The sequence below is a fragment of the Calidris pugnax genome, unplaced genomic scaffold, assembly GCF_001431845.1.
Source record: "Calidris pugnax isolate Ruff unplaced genomic scaffold, ASM143184v1 scaffold24, whole genome shotgun sequence".
Classification (NCBI taxonomy): domain Eukaryota; kingdom Metazoa; phylum Chordata; class Aves; order Charadriiformes; family Scolopacidae; genus Calidris; species Calidris pugnax.
The window spans coordinates 7007275-7023048 of NW_015090922.1; the positions used below are offsets into that span (position 1 = coordinate 7007275).

Here is a 15774-nt window from a genome sequence, read left to right on the forward strand (position 1 = left end):
CCGCCCCCCGGCCTGAGGGGAAGAGGCGGGGACATGGCGGGTTCTACTTCCGGGCCGGCATTTTCCCTACGTCCGAGGCGGGAAATGGCTGCTGGCCCGGCATCGCCGTTGTTGCCGCCGCCGCCGGGGGAGGCGGGCGCGGAGCCGCCACCGCCGCTCAGCCCTGCCGCCGCCGCCGGCCGGCGGGACCCGCGGGTGCGGTGCTGCTCGCGGCGCAGCCTGAGCGAGGTGCTGGCGCTCTGCGCCCCCTTCGTGCGGGCCCTGGCTCAGGGACAGCCGGGCGGGCCCGCCGCCGAGGGAGACGCGCTCTGGGTGAGGCTGAGGGGGGAGCGGGGAGGCGGTTGTGCCCACAGGCCCGGCCCGGAGCTGAGGCGTCCCGTCCCCTGAGGCGGCCGAGCCCTGAGGCAGGAGGGGGCCTGTCCAGGTGCAGCTGTGTTGTGCCTGCGGCTGAGGGATGGATGGCGGCTCAAGCTCTCCCGTGTCTTGCAGAACTTCGAAACAGCGGTGCGGGAGAACGTTACCATTAACGGGCAGCCCTGGGAGGAGGCCTCGGAGGACGCCGAGCTGCAGAGCAGTACGCGCTGGTTTCCATTCCTTTCCTGCCGGGTGGTTTTGTTTTGGTTTTCCGCGTGTGGCATTTTTAATTGGGTGTTTTTTCCCCTCAGCTGTAAGCGGTGGTAAAGATGCTCACAGAGCAGGTAATGTCGAACTCCAGCTCAGATATGTCCACATAGAGATCTGAAGCGCTGCACTGCAGGGCCATGATTCTTACAGAGCAGTGTTCGTAAAGGAAAAGCAGGGTAACCAAGACGTGTAGGGACCTGTATCCAAGGGAAAAGGGGAAAGTGCTTTATCTGAAGTACCGATGCTTGTTTGACACTTCTGTCAAGATCCTCACAGATCTTGAGGCACAAGCTCCAGCTGTCACTAGTATGGTTCCTACCAAACTTAACTAATCTGTTCTTGATTACCAGAGAAACGTAGCTTAGAGGCTCCTGAACAATCTGGTATTAACAGGAAAAATAAAGGTTACACTAAGTTTAATAGCATCTGTCTTGCCAGAAAATCTACTGCAAGCTCTTAGAAAGTTGGTATTTCAAAGCAAGATTTTACATTTGGGAGGTTAGAAAAAGACCAAGTTCTGTTTAATCAGTTTCTTTTATTAGAATGAAGGGAGTATTCAAAATTTAATGGAGTATGATAAGTTGGTCTAGTTTTAAAGCTAGAACACTGCAACAGGATCACTATATTTGGAGGCTTCACAACCTCTCAGGGCAGTAATTTTCAGTGTTTGACTGCTGTGTTGCTGATAATTTTGGAGCACTTGCCCTGTGAGTTGAGACTGAAGGAACTGGGCTTGTTCAGCCCAGAAAAGACAAGCCAGTCTTCCAGTACCTACGAGGAGGTTACTGAGAATATGGAACCAGGCTGTTTATTGAGGGGCACGGAGGCAAGGGTCATAAAAGGGGAGGTTCTGACTTGATGTAAGAAAGTAATAATTCGCTGTTGGGGTAACTTAGCATTAGAAAAGGTTGTCCAGAGAGTTTGTGTAGTCTTCAGCGCTAGAGGCTTCCAAGAACCAACTGGATGAAAGTCCTGAGCAACCTGGTTTGGACTGGGCATTGAGCCTGCTGTGAGCAGGAGTCTTGGGTCAGGAGAGACCTTCTGAGGGCCCTCCCAGCCTGAGTGATTTTTAGCTAGGGACATTGGCCAAGATATCTTCCTATCAAGAGACCCTAGTGGTATGTCTGTTGCTACTATTTAATAGAGAAATTAAGTAAATTTTTATAATTATTTATATGTAGTAATTTATTTATATATAACATATACAATATTTTTATAATTACTGTCTTTTGAATAATAGTAGTGGAGATTCTTGGTAGTTGTGTGTGTTCAAAGAAAATTTCAGGGCAATTCATTACTCTTTGCCAGTAACTTGATGCTTTGTACAGTTGTACGAAGCCAAAAATACAAATACATTGAACTAATGGTGAAGAAAGAGCTCTTTGAGCTGTTTTTTGGTCAGTAGTGTTCTGCAGTTGTTGTTCTGGAATGATAAAACTCCAGCTCCTTTGACTACAAAATCAAAAATGCACTGGTTTTGCGATGCAAAATGCTGACCTAATCCAGACTTATTCACTAGTTCCAGTTTGCTCAAAAATTCTTGAGAGGATTTATTAACAGCAAAACTTTGTCTAGATAGATGTTATTTTCAGTAAGTTAGCCTTTGTACAAGTCTAACTTTATGCTAGCTGAGATACTGTCATCTGCGTGCAGCTGGTATAAAGGGATGTAAGGACTGTATCATGCTTTTAAATTTGAGATTAATTTACTCATTTGCCTATCTCTGATCCAGTTTGAATCACCAACTGATGTAGGATTTTGCGCCTTTGGTGTTTAAGTTGCCTAGTGGCTCAAGTCTTTCATCTCTGTATTTAAATGATTTCATAGTGATCCTAAAGCAAACAAACGAAACAGACACACAGGCTCTAAAAACCTGAGGTTCTCGGTCATCTGATTCTGCACAGATTGACCAAGAGAGGGTGCTCAAAATCCATTCTTTATCGCTAGTTTGATAGCATTACAGGGCTTGTAAATTGTTTTCAACACCTTAGTGGGGAGAGAGAATTTAAACGCTAATGAGTTTGCAAAATTAAATTAAAAATAAAAAGGCAGCGTTTCAAACCTCCACCAGAGGAGAAAAATTATAGAACTGTGCAGGTGGAAGAATATAGAAATACGTACTACCTTACAGTTACACACAGTTAGGATGTAAGATTGAGTGGTTAATTCTGTTTTCTTCTGTAACTCTGAATTTTTATAATTTTTAATGATGGCATGTGATGTCAGGACAGTGCAGGCATTTACCTGTCTAAATTTTGAAACCAGTTTTAAATTCGTATCTCAAGTTTTAAAATTGTTAAGTTTGATTGCAATCTTGGAGAAGCTGCATACCTGTAGTAGGGTAGCAGTAGTCAAGAGCTGAAAATATGTTCTGGGTATTTAGTCTAATCTTGTAGTTTGAAAAGCAAGCTCTGCAAGTTATCTCTTACCACATACAGGCTTTTGGGCCTCATGCTGAAAGCAGACATGTTTTGGTTTTTTTGCAAACTCCATATGAAGAGTAATTGCAGATGTCCTCAGGATGCAGCGTATTTCCAGGAACTCGGTTTCATTAAGGTGGCATTATGTATTTTCAAAAATTTATAGATGGATTTTAAAATTACATTGCAGATCTGTGCTCTACGTGATACGAAATGAGTTAGGTTTCAAATCACAGCTTGGACGGTTGGTGTTTGTTGAAGGGTTGTGAATTACACAGACTAAACCTGCTGTATCTTGCACTGCTTCTTGTCAGTTGGAAAACAAATTATCGCAAAAGATAACCATTTATTTGTAAGACTTTCTTCATAGATTCAGAGTTCATAGAGAAATAAGTTTGGGATTTTTTTTCCCCAGATGGTTCCCTGCCTCCCCCACCCCACCCCTACCTCATTTACTTCAAAAGTAACTGGCCATTATTGAGTTCTATATTGCCTTAATGAGGAGATCAAGGCAGATGTATTTATTTCTTCATTGATAATCATGCATGATTTCTTATTAAATATCTAAAGCTGTCCTTTTCCTTATACCTTGTCTCAAATTAAAAACAAACAAACCAAAAAAAAAAACCCCAAAATTTAGGAGAGATCCTACAGTAACTTTGTGTGTTTGTCATTTTTAGGTTCCAGCATCAAAATTCTTGAAGATCAATTTGATGAACTAATAGTAGAGACAGCAACAAAGCGTAAGCAGTGGCCTAGAAAGATCCTGGTGCATGCTGTCCAAGTCATGAAAGCAGAGCAAGAGATGTTGGTGAGTAACCTGTTTTTCAGAAGACCTTTGCATGTAGGAACTGCTGACTATTTGTAACTTGAGAGAAGTAAATCTTCAAATGTTGACCTTTAAGCCTTAACCATAGTTGCTTTTGATTCTTTGTCATCTAATGAAATTGATTCTTTGCATTAATTTGCTCTTCAGCAAAATGAGTGTTACTACAAAGTGTTGTGACTGTGAGTGAATTGGACTCGTGGCACAGTTCAGCAAGTTGCTTAAGCAGATTGCTTCAGCGCGATGACTCCTGGTTTGCCAGCCAGTATACACCTATTTATCTTGTCAAATCCAGGTTTCTGAAATCCTTGGCTTGAAGGCTGGATGAAATAGGAAATGTTATGATACATACAGAGAGATAATATCATGTGCAGTAGATGACTGGTAAAAAGATGTCTGTATTTTCCTAAGCACTTTTGTTGAGCTAATGACTACATTGAGTACGTACTTTCTTTCAGTGATGAAAGGAAAAAAAAAAAGGGGGGATTAGTGAATAGGTGTGGTAATTTCTCTGTTTTTTTTGACACTGAATGTAAAGTAATTACTGGCATTAAACAACACAGTCATGTCCTTGGTTACTAAGTGTCTTTCCTGCAGTTACGTTAGGCCTGCCTTTTGCTTACTTGCTGATTAATTATGAGGCAATTTTCTTTTGGAAGGGGGGAGGGGAGAAGGACAAGAGACAATGGGCACAAGTGGAAATGCAGCAAATTCCATTTAACCATTTTAAAAAAGTAAAAATAACTGTGAGGGTAGTCAAGCACTGCCCAGTCTCCATCCTTAGAGGTACCGATGGAGATGACTGGATGAGGCCCTGAGTAACCTGCTGCAGTTGGCCCTGCTTTCATTAGGGGATTGGACTAGACTGTCTTTAGAGACCTTTTCCAACTTCAGCTATTCTATGGTTCCATCCTAAAGAGGATTGGGATTTTTTTTTTTTAACAAAGTCATTTAAAAGCCTGCATTGCACTTCTGAGGATTAGAATTGGCAAAAGTAACTCTCTAGGTTAGCCAAGCATAGATGATCTACAGTAAGTAAAAGTGCATGAGTGTATATTTGTCTTAAACCTGGGATATTTACTAACATATATGGCCTTTTATGATCTCTCTGTTTTGTCAATATATCAAGTATGTAAAACAAACAAACAAAATCAACTAAAATAAAATACACTATTACATAACACCAAGATATAACAAGACTTTTAGTCTTTCTGCAAAAGGAAAACTATGTTCTATCTGAGTCCCAAAGTGGATTAGGTATTTAGAATGCCTCTCATGCTTCCTTTCTTTGGTTGCTGATCTCTTCAAATTTTATATCACCACAGCTAGATGATTATTTTAATTAAACATGTCTGCAAAATTAGAAAGTTTTTAGTTTATCTCTGTCAATGAAGTGGCTTTATTTTTTCCCCTCAGCTACTTCTGCGGAGGTACTAGCGGTTTCTCTACTTTTGCTTGAGGAATTCTAATTTTGTTATTTGACCCTAGCTACTCTTGTGATGCATCTTTTCTGAGGCATAAAGAGCAGCTATGAGGATGCAGTAATTAACTACAGTTTATCTGGAGAGAACCATTCATTTAGTGTGGTTGTCTCCCTATAATTGCCAAAGCAAGAGATCATCCTGTAGCTTTTCAGTCAATATGTTTTGTTATGTTTGAGGATAATGCAAGCAATTATTGTTCTTCTGCTTGGAGCTGTTACTGTAAACTTGCTAAGATGATGCCTGAACTGTGAAAAAATTACTCTGGTATAAACTACAGGGAGGAATAATTCACTTTCCTCCTACTTGTTTTTGGGTAAAGAAGGTTGAGGGACAGCTCTTGAAGCGGAGAAAAATACTAACTTGCAGATGGTACGATTTAGGTTTCCATGTCTTTGCTTTATTTTCTCCTTCCACAGTAGTTATTTCTAATTCCACCTTTAATATAACTAAATATTAGTTGTACTCATTATTTATTATTAGTTGACTTAATGTCACAATTAACTGATGTCAAGTCACGAGACTCACAGTAGGACCAAAGAGCCAGAGAGCCCAGTCTGTGAAGGAGAGTGTTCTTATTCGTGCATAAATAATTGCAGGGCTAGAATGCAGTCATTTAAATAGTTTTCTTTTTCTTAGCTTTTTGTCTTAATGTACCCTTTGTTCGAGTTTGCCCCTCAGTGAAAGCGTACTGTTTTTGTGAATGGCTCCTTAGAAGCCAGAGCAGCTCTTTTTCCTCAGTGGTGCAGCAGGTGGCAACGCTTCTTCCAAAATGCCTGGATTTCAGTTTAGTTCTCATGCTTTAATAATTACAATTCTGCAAACTAAAACTGATTTTGGAGACATGTTTGCAGTGAACTTTAACTGTATTAACCAGAACACTATTTCCAGTAATATTGAGTATCTATAACTGTACCTCTAATACATTCTTTTTCTAAATAATTCCGCTGCCATCTCATTGTATTAGCCTTTCTCCATTGTTCTGACTGCTGTGTGTGTATTAGATATCTATTAAACTAAGAGGGTATTTCAGAATTTTCCTTTTTTTTTTTTTTTTTAATATGCAGAAGCTCTACCAGCCTGTTGTAGCACCAGAAGAGATAAAGTCACAGCCTTCTCAAGGTAAAAGATTTGTGGGGAGGGCAACTATACTGAGGAAACACTGCCTACATTGCTGCCTAGCTGTAAATGTTTAAGAAGCTTGCTTTAAACTTTATTTTATAAACTTTTTTTATTGAGTGTTTAAATAATTAAAATAGCTAGAAGTTTGTAATAACAATGAATTGTGGTATCAGTTTGTTCTACCTGTTTTTCTTCTAAATGTTGTCTGCTGTTAGGCACTGTTATTAAAGGCAAAAGCTGGTCGCTGTGTGATACTGGGTAGGAATTGTCACAGAGCTACCCTCAATAGGTTTCCTTACTTCTTTAATCACCGCTAGTGGAGCCCAGATGGGGAACTGAATGGATCGCTGACATTATACTTTGACCGTTCATGTGTTCCTTTTACATGAATACTAGAAATGCTTCAGTCTCTCTTCCTAATCAGACAGTTTCTTCAGGGAATTGAAAGCAGTGGTGTAGTACTCAGGAGGGTCAACACTGTCATCACTCACTTGCAAAGTAGGCATCAGGTTTTGTCCTGCCAGTGTCATTTGTAAAGGTTGATGAAGAAACAAAACTGCAAACAACATTATAAGTTTGCTATGTATACATTCATGTATAAGGAATGTATACATTCCTTATATAAACTCTTTGGAACAAGGTGGTGTATTTTGCAGCTGGTGATTGGGATGATTTTTGTTTTGAGGCTCGCCTTAAGAAATTGAAAGTTTTATCTTGCTTGTTCTGAAGTATTGAAAAAAGACAGAATTTATCAATGCTGTTCTAAGTGGCGAAGCGTGGTTGCAGAACCCTCACTATGAATTACTGCACGTGCTGTAAAGCTGGTGTAATGAGCAGAGGTGTTAGAGAAGCTGAGCTTAATCTTCCATTTCTCACCCTGCTGATCTGACTTCACCCTAGGCATCATTTCCCCTTTGTAAACAGGAGACATTGCTTCCAGAAATGCCAGCCTGTGCAGCAAAGCAGCTAACGGGAGCGGTAAACAGCGTCACTTCATATCTGTGTTTCTTTTGGTTTCTAGTGTTTGGATCCATGTTTTTCTGATGTGAATTAACTGCTGCTTGTAAGTCAGTAACAGCTTGCACCATGGTCTTGCCTTTTTAGGTTTGGTACCACCAGCAAAGCCCTAGCCAAGATAGCATAGAGTTTGTGCTGAATTTTAGTATTATGTAGTCTTTGGGAAGTTTATGTATCCCAGTTTAGCAAGTACAGTGGCCAGAAACCAAAAATGTTTAGATTACTCAATACCTTTCGTTTCCTTTTTTCATTTCCCTATGTTTTGGAAAGCCTTGAACACTGAGGAATATAATGCTGTCCATGTCAAGCTGAACTGCAGGCAAACTTTATTTAACTGTGTCAGTCTTTATGTATAACTGGAATAATCCAACTAATCATTTTTACTTTTACTAAATTCCTTCCCTGCCATTTCATAAGGTCACCAGTCTTCTAATCTCAGTACTCTAACAACGCTTCATTATAGACATATCCTTCTTTTAGAGCATGTCCATTCATGGGCCTCTGTGGTGTGATCAAAGAGGCTGCTGTTGGACTGTTTTTTCCTCCCAAACTCTGAGTGATGTTCCATTTTAGCATTCACGTTCATGCACAGATTGTGCATTCTTAAACCCTGTCTGATCAGCACATTGGACGTGCAGAGAGACAATTTAACAGAACACCCTCTCTTCTTGCCTACAATGTTTCAGCAGGGGATCACTGTCACCCTGTGCTAGAATACAGTGATTGACTGACATTGTATCCTCCTGCAGGCACCGGTAGGGGTGAAACCCTACAGGAAAATAACAGTAGTGGAGGTGAGGCTGCTCAGTTGCTTATCTGCTGAGCTTAAGTTTTTGTTGATGGCATAGCATCACAGATAACAATAATGGTGGAAAACATGCAAAACAGTTTTATAATAACTTAGAGTTTAACTCTTGAGTACAGAATTGATCAGCAAAAATGTATATTGTGTTGAAGATATTACCATATTGCTACTGCAATCAAATACATGCCATTTTCCCCGGTATTCTGCACCTGCTGCCTGCTTCACTGTTCCTGAAGGCTTCTTTTTCTTTCTTTTCTTATTAATCCCAAAGAATTAATGCAGTTCATTTTGTTTACACTTGGTTTTTATTCTTGGTGTTAATGCTTGGTAAGTTAAGCCAGGAGAAAAATGTAGCCTTTATTGTAAAAGCTGACTTATTGGAGCTGCAAGATTATTTCTCTCCCACTCCCCAAAATGAGTTTCCTTCATCTCATTTTGTCCACGGTTGTGTTTATTCTACTTCTTCTGTGTGTTACCATCAAATGTAATATGAGCTTGAAAGGTTTGAAAACAGATATTTTCTTTGTTTTTTTTTTTTCTTTGTAAGTGTTCTCTTCCTTTATGTCAGATGCTGTCTTTGTGTCTCATGTTTTGTATAAACTGTAGGTTTTCTAGTGAAGAGCTTTGTGGCTTGCTGTAGTTGAGGCTACTACGTTTTGAGTGCTAAAGAGTAATGATAGTAAGACAAAATACACAAGCTGTTGTCCTCAGTGCTGTAATGAAAGGGATGTGTTGTAGGTTTAAGTGTTATACAGGGACTCTACTGCTTTTCCATCCAATTTCTAAGAATGCCAAGTATTGGGGGGAGGGAGTTACATTTCAGAAGTTTATTTGGGCTTTATGGTTTTTTTGTAGATGCTTACATCGCAGATCTGAAGCAGGTGACAGAAATGGCATCCAAAGAGATCAGTGGGGCAATGAAGGTGAGATCTGTGTGCTGCAAGACGATGCTTTTTATTTTATTGATCTGACAATATGTCATGAAACAGGATTTTTAGCTTATCTTGGTTATAATTTTGTACAAAAAAAGCCTGCGTGTGTACTTTGGAAGCAAGTACAACTTTAGGTTTGGACTGCTGAAGTTGTATCTGTAAAGCATTCACCCTCACATGGTAGTCAGGAAGATTACCCTCTGGCTGTAGGAACTATTTTTTACAGAGATTTTTTAGAACCTGCAGCATCTGGAAAATAAAATATCTTTTGAAGACCTGTACAACCCAATATAGTGTATGACATTTATTACTTCAGTACCAGCTTAGACGTGAACTGTGGTGTTCCAGTGGTATTTATTCAGCTTAGAGATGTAATGAAGGAACATTCAAACTTGGTATGCTCTTTGCATGGCTTCTGAGTGCGGACCCTGGTGGGTTGGTAGCTCCGAGTTCCCAACCTTCGCCTGCCATCCTAAGGATCATCTCTGCTACGCTGAAGCTGTTGTGCTTGTCAGATCTAATTAACTCATTTCATTCATTGTAACCATGACTTTTCCCCTGTAACTTGAGGTACTTGGGTTTGTTTTTGCAGTCTCTCCCAGCGCTAATAGAAAGAGCAGAAGGTTTTTCCCAAGCGTTAACTTGGCAACCAACCCTGGAACTCAGCAGGCTGCGGCAAGAAGTCTTTGCTGGGTACAAGGCAAAGGAGGAAAATAATGTCCAAAATTTCATAGCACCGGGAGAAGTCACACCACCAGACGCTGGTACCAGTAAAACTTGTGTTTTGCTAAAAAGAAAGCAAGCTGTAGGTTCACCAGAAAGAAGACGCTACCCACTCCGGCGGAGGAAAATTGTTCTCAGCGCATGAATTTCTCGTATTTTCAGTATTCAGTATTTTCAGACTGGAAACTCAGTTGTACTCTTGTTCAGTGTGCTCAGTCTTTTTTTCTTAAACCTTCATCTCCCCTCTAATTTTAGTGCTATTCATGGGAGCTCTCTAAATTATCTAGTCTTTGATCCTCTTAAATACTTCTATTTTTACTGTGACGCTGATGGTATATGAAAGCCTACGCAGAGCGGTAGCATCTGATATCCAACAAGTGTATTTGCTGATCAACTCTTTTATTGCAGCATTTAGCTGGAGTCCTCGTGCTTTATAAAGCATGTGCACATGCTTTATGTATGTGAGCAATCTTTTAGTCAACGACTGAGTGCTCGTTTACATTAAGCTTGCACCTTCATTTATTACTGAGTTGGGTGGCTATTTTTTTTTTTTTTAAATAAATGAAAAAGAAATTCACACCGGAGTATATTGAAGACACCAAATTTGATACAACATTACAGTTTTTAGAAGACCCACACAGGCATGTGAGGTTGGTCCCTGCTACTCCATCCTTCCTGAATTTAGGTCAACTGGGCTTTATAGTCATGTTTGTTTAAACTGGGATTTTTAGTCGTCGTATGTGTTTACTTGCACTGTGCTCTTCTGAACAAGGATTTGACCATCCACGTTTTACCATCTGATATTTCGTTTCATGTAATGCAATTATGCAGTCTGGGGGTTTCCTGGACAATATTTCTACACATTACAGGATCTTGACTTGGGTCACATACGCATTTGTGATGTTTGACTGTGCTTTAAAGATCGGTATAGGCTACCAGTAAATGGTATTAAGTTGAGCTAGCTTACTACTTTTTTTTTTTTTTTTCCTCCTTTACACATGAGTACCTAGAGGATTGCACAAAGTACTAAACTGAGCGTTGTGCCTTAACTATTCCTGACTTTTTCTGGTTTATGATTGCATGTGCTTGCAGTAAATACTCGTGTCTAGTATGTAACGTATTTCTCACACAGTAAATGGAGGGTTTTTTTTAGGAGCTTTATTAATGAAATGTGCTGTGGTAAGAAGATAGGTGCAACTTAACGTCTAAGAGACTGAAAATTTTCAAGAAAACCTGATAGGTTTTAGCACCATTTATTTTGTAAAGGTGAGCATCTGTACTGAAACTTTATATATTTATCATATGTAAATATTTGTTTCCCATCGCTCTTCTATATACAAATGTGTGTTTTTATACAAAGTAAATAAAATCAATTAAGGAAGATCAAAGTTTCAGATAATGTTGTCAGTTCTAATCCTGGAATAGATGGTGACTGAACAGTGAGTGTACTTCTGAAGACATCTGTGTTAAATTTTGGCTCAAGTAACCAAAGTAGTTCCATTTACCGCCTTTGAACTCACAACTGTTGTTAATCTCAGGGCTACAAAGCATCTGATGTGAGAGGGGACAGGATGTGAGAGGGACGGGAGCAGCGAAGCTGTGGAACGTGTGACTGGGACGGTTTGTCACACAGCCACTTGCTGTTCTAGTGGCTTTGAGAACGCGCGCTCCGTGCTGTGTTGAAAATCCCCATCATGGCTTCCTTAACTGAGATTCACAGATGCTCTTTAATCTGAGTGTTCCTAGACTGATGACCCCCGCAAGATTTTGCGTGGCTGCCATGTAGTATTTAAACATTTTTTTGTGTTAATAGGAAGAAGATTATCTGCTATTCTCTGCGAATAACAATGGGCAAGTACAGAAATACCTAGGAATAGGCACATCTCTTGGAAGTGGTCCCATCAAAAATGGTCAAGGTAGGACAAGTGCCTTATGAAATAAGGAGGGGGAGCACCATGGATTAAGACTTAATAAGCGAATTAATGAATTCACCCCACAGTGAACGTTAGCATTGGATTGCAGGGACAGTTGGTGTGCATGGGATTTGGGGTCTGGAGAACAAGTCTTATGAGGAGCAGCTGAGGGAGCTGGGGTGTTCAGCCTGGAGAAAAGGAGGCTGAGGGGAGACCTTATTTCTCTATACCTGAAAGGAGGTTGTGGAGAGGTGGGGGTCGGTCTGTTCTCCCAGGTCACAGGTGGTAGGACAAGAGGAAATGGCCTCAAGTTGCGCCAGGGAAGGTTCAGATTGGATAGTAGGAAAAATTTTTACACGGAAAGGGTTGCTAAGCGTTGGAATGGGCTGCCTGGGGAAGTGGTTGAGGCCCCATCCCTGGAGGCATTTAAAAGACAGGTTGACACAGTCCTTAGTGTCATGGTTTAGTGATGGTTTTTAATCAGAGTTAGGTTGATGGTTGGACTAGATTATCTTAAAGATCCCTCCCAACCTAGACAATTCTATGATTCTATGCCCAGAACAAGGGCAGTCAGGCCTTGTTCCATGGCCCTGGTTTCAACGGCTGGTAAAGCTGGCCAAATAAATAGTGTAAAGAAGGATAAAGAAAACAATCAAGATTCCACTTGCAGCATATAAACTGTGAATTTACAAATCTCTGATGGCTACTTTTGGCCAAGCAGCAGTGGAAGGTGTCAGAGGGCCTTCCCTTAAATGCAAGTTCTGTCATGAGCTAAACTCAGCGCTTGAATGTTCAACTGTTTTTCAAGTTATTATTAAAAATCTCTACAACAAGTAATATCTGCAACTAACCATGCCTGGGATCTGTTCTTCCCACTAGATATAAAATACTTCATTTTTTTTTTCCCATTCCAGTAGCCTTTTGTCCTTCAGTTAACTTTTCATAGAAATCAGCGGCGTTGTGCAAGACGAGCGTCTAATTGGGCTTCTACTGAGGTGTCACAACATCCAAACTTCTTATTTTTAACTCAAGGCCAATTGGTATTGCATCAAGAAATGTCTGGTAGTTTTTCTTTATATAGCCTCTGAATTTTGTAAGACAGCTCAATGGAGATGGATGCTTGGGAACGTTTGCAAACTGAGTTTGAATTTCTTGGCTTTTTGGGGTGAGGTGGAACATCTCAGTGTTCGTTAGCGTGTGCTGTCGCTCATGAGGGTGGGCCATCCCTACCCAAAAAAACCTTGCGAATTGGAGCGGGATCCACACGCACTTTTGCTGCGTGTAATTTCTGAACAAAAGGGACTACAGTGTGCAGGGAAGCTCCTCTTCCAGAAATCTTCTTGTGGACACCGACGTCTGTTTGGAAGCTTGGGTGTGCTGGTGCTCTGAAACCCGGTTCTGGTATGTGCCGTTCTTCAGAAGAGCTGGGCTGTGCTGTGCTGCGCTCAGTCTGAGTGTGTGTAGGCTGCTTCAGCACAGACAGAAGTCACTGATAAACTGCCATTATAAAATGTAGACTCAGCTGAGTAGACAGCTTTCTGGGCTTGTTTTCTCTCCCGCATAGAAACGTTCTGCCTCTACTGCTGTGTTACCTGGAATTACTGTGTAGGCATTTCTGCAGATGTACCAGAGATAGCTTTAATACTGAGCAGAAACTTGTTCCCACAAGCAAATTTTGACTTTTCGTTTCCTTTGCCACTTTGAACAAGAGCAGACTGTACTCAGGCTCAAGGGGACCGTCCTGTGACTTGGCCTGTACTCGTGGGATCCTGGAAACCTTACTCTACAGCGGCCATGACTTATTCGATGAAGTAGATATTTATTCAGTGCTAATAAATTCTTGGTAGGCTGCTCAGAGGGTGCTGTTAGATAGCCTGCTTGTGCAGTTGCCATTAATGGCTGCATCGTTCCTGGAAAAGCACAAGAGCTTTGTGTGGGGTCAGTTGGAAGTCCCTCCATGGAAGGGGGCTTTTTTTCCCCACGTATCACTCCGAAGGGCTGTTGAGGTATTTTGTCCGCATGGCTTGTAGATTTTTTTGCAAGAGAATATACCCATGCCCCGAGTTGATGAAAATAACGGGCTTCTGGTCCTGTTTATTTCAACTGTGCTTAAGCTACAAAGGCAGCAAGGAGCCCAGTGCTGTGTTTTTAAGCAACTGCCCCCCAACTAAGTCTCTGCTCACGTCCATCCTTCTACTCATAGAATCATAGAATCATACAATGGTTCGGGTTGGAAGGGACCTCAAAGATCATCTAGTTCCAACCCCCCTGCCCTGGGCAGGGACACCTCCCACTAGAGCAGGTTGCTCAAGGCCACATCCAGCCTGGCCTTGAACACTTCCAGGGATGGGGCATCCACAACTTCCCTGGGCAACCTGTTCCAGTGTCTCACCACCCTCAGAGTAAAAAATTTCTTCCTGATATCTAATGTGAATCTTTTTTCTTCCAATTTAAAACCGTTTCCCCTTGTTCTATCATTACCCTTCCTGGCAAAGAGTCCCTCCCCAGCTCTTCTATAGGCACCCTTCCGGTATTGAAAGGCCGCTATAAGGTCTCCCCGGAGCCTTCTCTTCTCCAGGCTGAACAATCCCAGCTCCCTCAGCCTGTCTTCTACTCCTTTTCTTTTAACTGTGGGATGTGCAGTTAACACAAGGATGGCCTGTTTCAAAGGAGCGTTTGAGAGCATTTCACCCTCTAATCGCTCGCCACTGGGTGGCTGCCTTCCAGGAGATGAGATCCCCTTGGCTGGAGAACTGCACTGAACCCACGCCTTCTGCCACCTCTGTGAGCACCCCCCTTGGTGAGCATCCTCACGTCACCTTGGGTGATGGAGGAAGGGAGAAGCAACGACTGCTTTTAAGAAAACCAGGAGGCTGGGAACATCCTGTAAGATGCTTGGGAGACCCAGCGCAGTCTGGGGATGCAGATTAGGGCACCTTGGCAAGGTTGTCCACCCAAGTTGAGTCCCTGTGGCCATTAGGGTGGGGAAGACTCACAGGTACTCACTCCTCAGGGGTCAGATGTGCCCTGAGAAGGTGCAAAAGCAAAGGTGGGGGTTGCCTGGAAGGTGGAGACACAAGCTGCTTTGGGGGTGGAACGGCAGGGAAGTCCTGCTCAGGTTTTCCAGTAATGGTGATGGTCCCGAAGCCTACCAGGAAAGCTGTGACAGAGCACAGACTTTGGTTTGACTCTTGGGCTCCCGGCCAGTGCGGTTCTCTTGCCTTCAGTGTGACCTGTGAGCCAGACCTTCCTGAAAGCATAGCCTATATTTACTCAGTTTACAAACTCTGTAACCTCATCTTCATCTCTGCTGGATGACTCAAACTTTTGGGGAAACCAGAAAAATAGGGAAGTATCCGATTTATTAAGATACCTGGGGCTTTATGACTGAGTGCCTGGCAGTTTGGGGGTGCTTCACCTTCCTGGCATGGATTTGCCCCTGTGAGTTGAGCACAGCCGGGAGCCACCACATACAAATGCACCTACAGTAGAGCAAGGATGTTGCTGAAGTACCTGGAGGTGCAGACACCTTCCCTTCCTTCAGAGTGGAGGGGCCAAGAGAATGTAAAATGTCAGGAAAGCGTTTGGAGTGGTGGAAGAAACATCCTTCAGTCTGTTAAAATACTCTCCTCGGGACAGTTGCCCGGAGAGATTTTTGCCTGCAGCAGCCGCGCTCCCGGCGATCCTTGTCCGGCTTCGCCTTTACCAGAAGCCCGTGCCATTTCCTTATTATTTAAAGGAACAGGGCGAGTAGCGAAAGTGAAAATCGCTGTATCCCGGCCCCCGCGCCGTGTCCTCCCGTCCGAGCCGGCTTGTCACGGCGGCGGAGGGAGAGGGAGAGCACGCCACGGCCCGAAGCCCATGTCGCAGCAGGAGCGGCCGGGGGTGAGCCCGAACCCGGCACCGCCCGG

General features: G+C 42.4%; 2 protein-coding genes across 3 annotated transcripts in view; both read left to right on the top strand.

Annotated features, from left to right (window-relative positions):
* NSL1 (NSL1, MIS12 kinetochore complex component) overlaps window positions 1-11338 on the top strand; it is a 12413-nt gene extending 1075 nt beyond the window's left edge. Inside the window, exons 2-6 of the mRNA XM_014951296.1 lie at window positions 490-574; window positions 3725-3855; window positions 6419-6473; window positions 9151-9218; window positions 9820-11338. Of these exons, the coding sequence (XP_014806782.1) occupies window positions 490-574; window positions 3725-3855; window positions 6419-6473; window positions 9151-9218; window positions 9820-10095 (615 nt within the window). The 3' untranslated portion in view covers window positions 10096-11338. The remainder of the gene's footprint in view (window positions 1-489; window positions 575-3724; window positions 3856-6418; window positions 6474-9150; window positions 9219-9819) is intronic.
* Window positions 11339-11761: 423 nt separating this feature from the next.
* Window positions 11762-15774, top strand: part of BATF3 (basic leucine zipper transcription factor, ATF-like 3) — a 9010-nt gene continuing 4997 nt past the window's right edge. Inside the window, exon 1 of one of the 2 annotated variants that reach the window (XM_014950551.1) lies at window positions 11762-11866. In XM_014950551.1, coding sequence (XP_014806037.1) covers window positions 11858-11866 — 9 coding nt within the window. In that variant the 5' untranslated portion in view covers window positions 11762-11857. Of the gene's footprint in view, window positions 11867-15624; window positions 15749-15774 lie in introns of those variants that run through there. The other variant, XM_014950550.1, reaches the window with a different exon arrangement.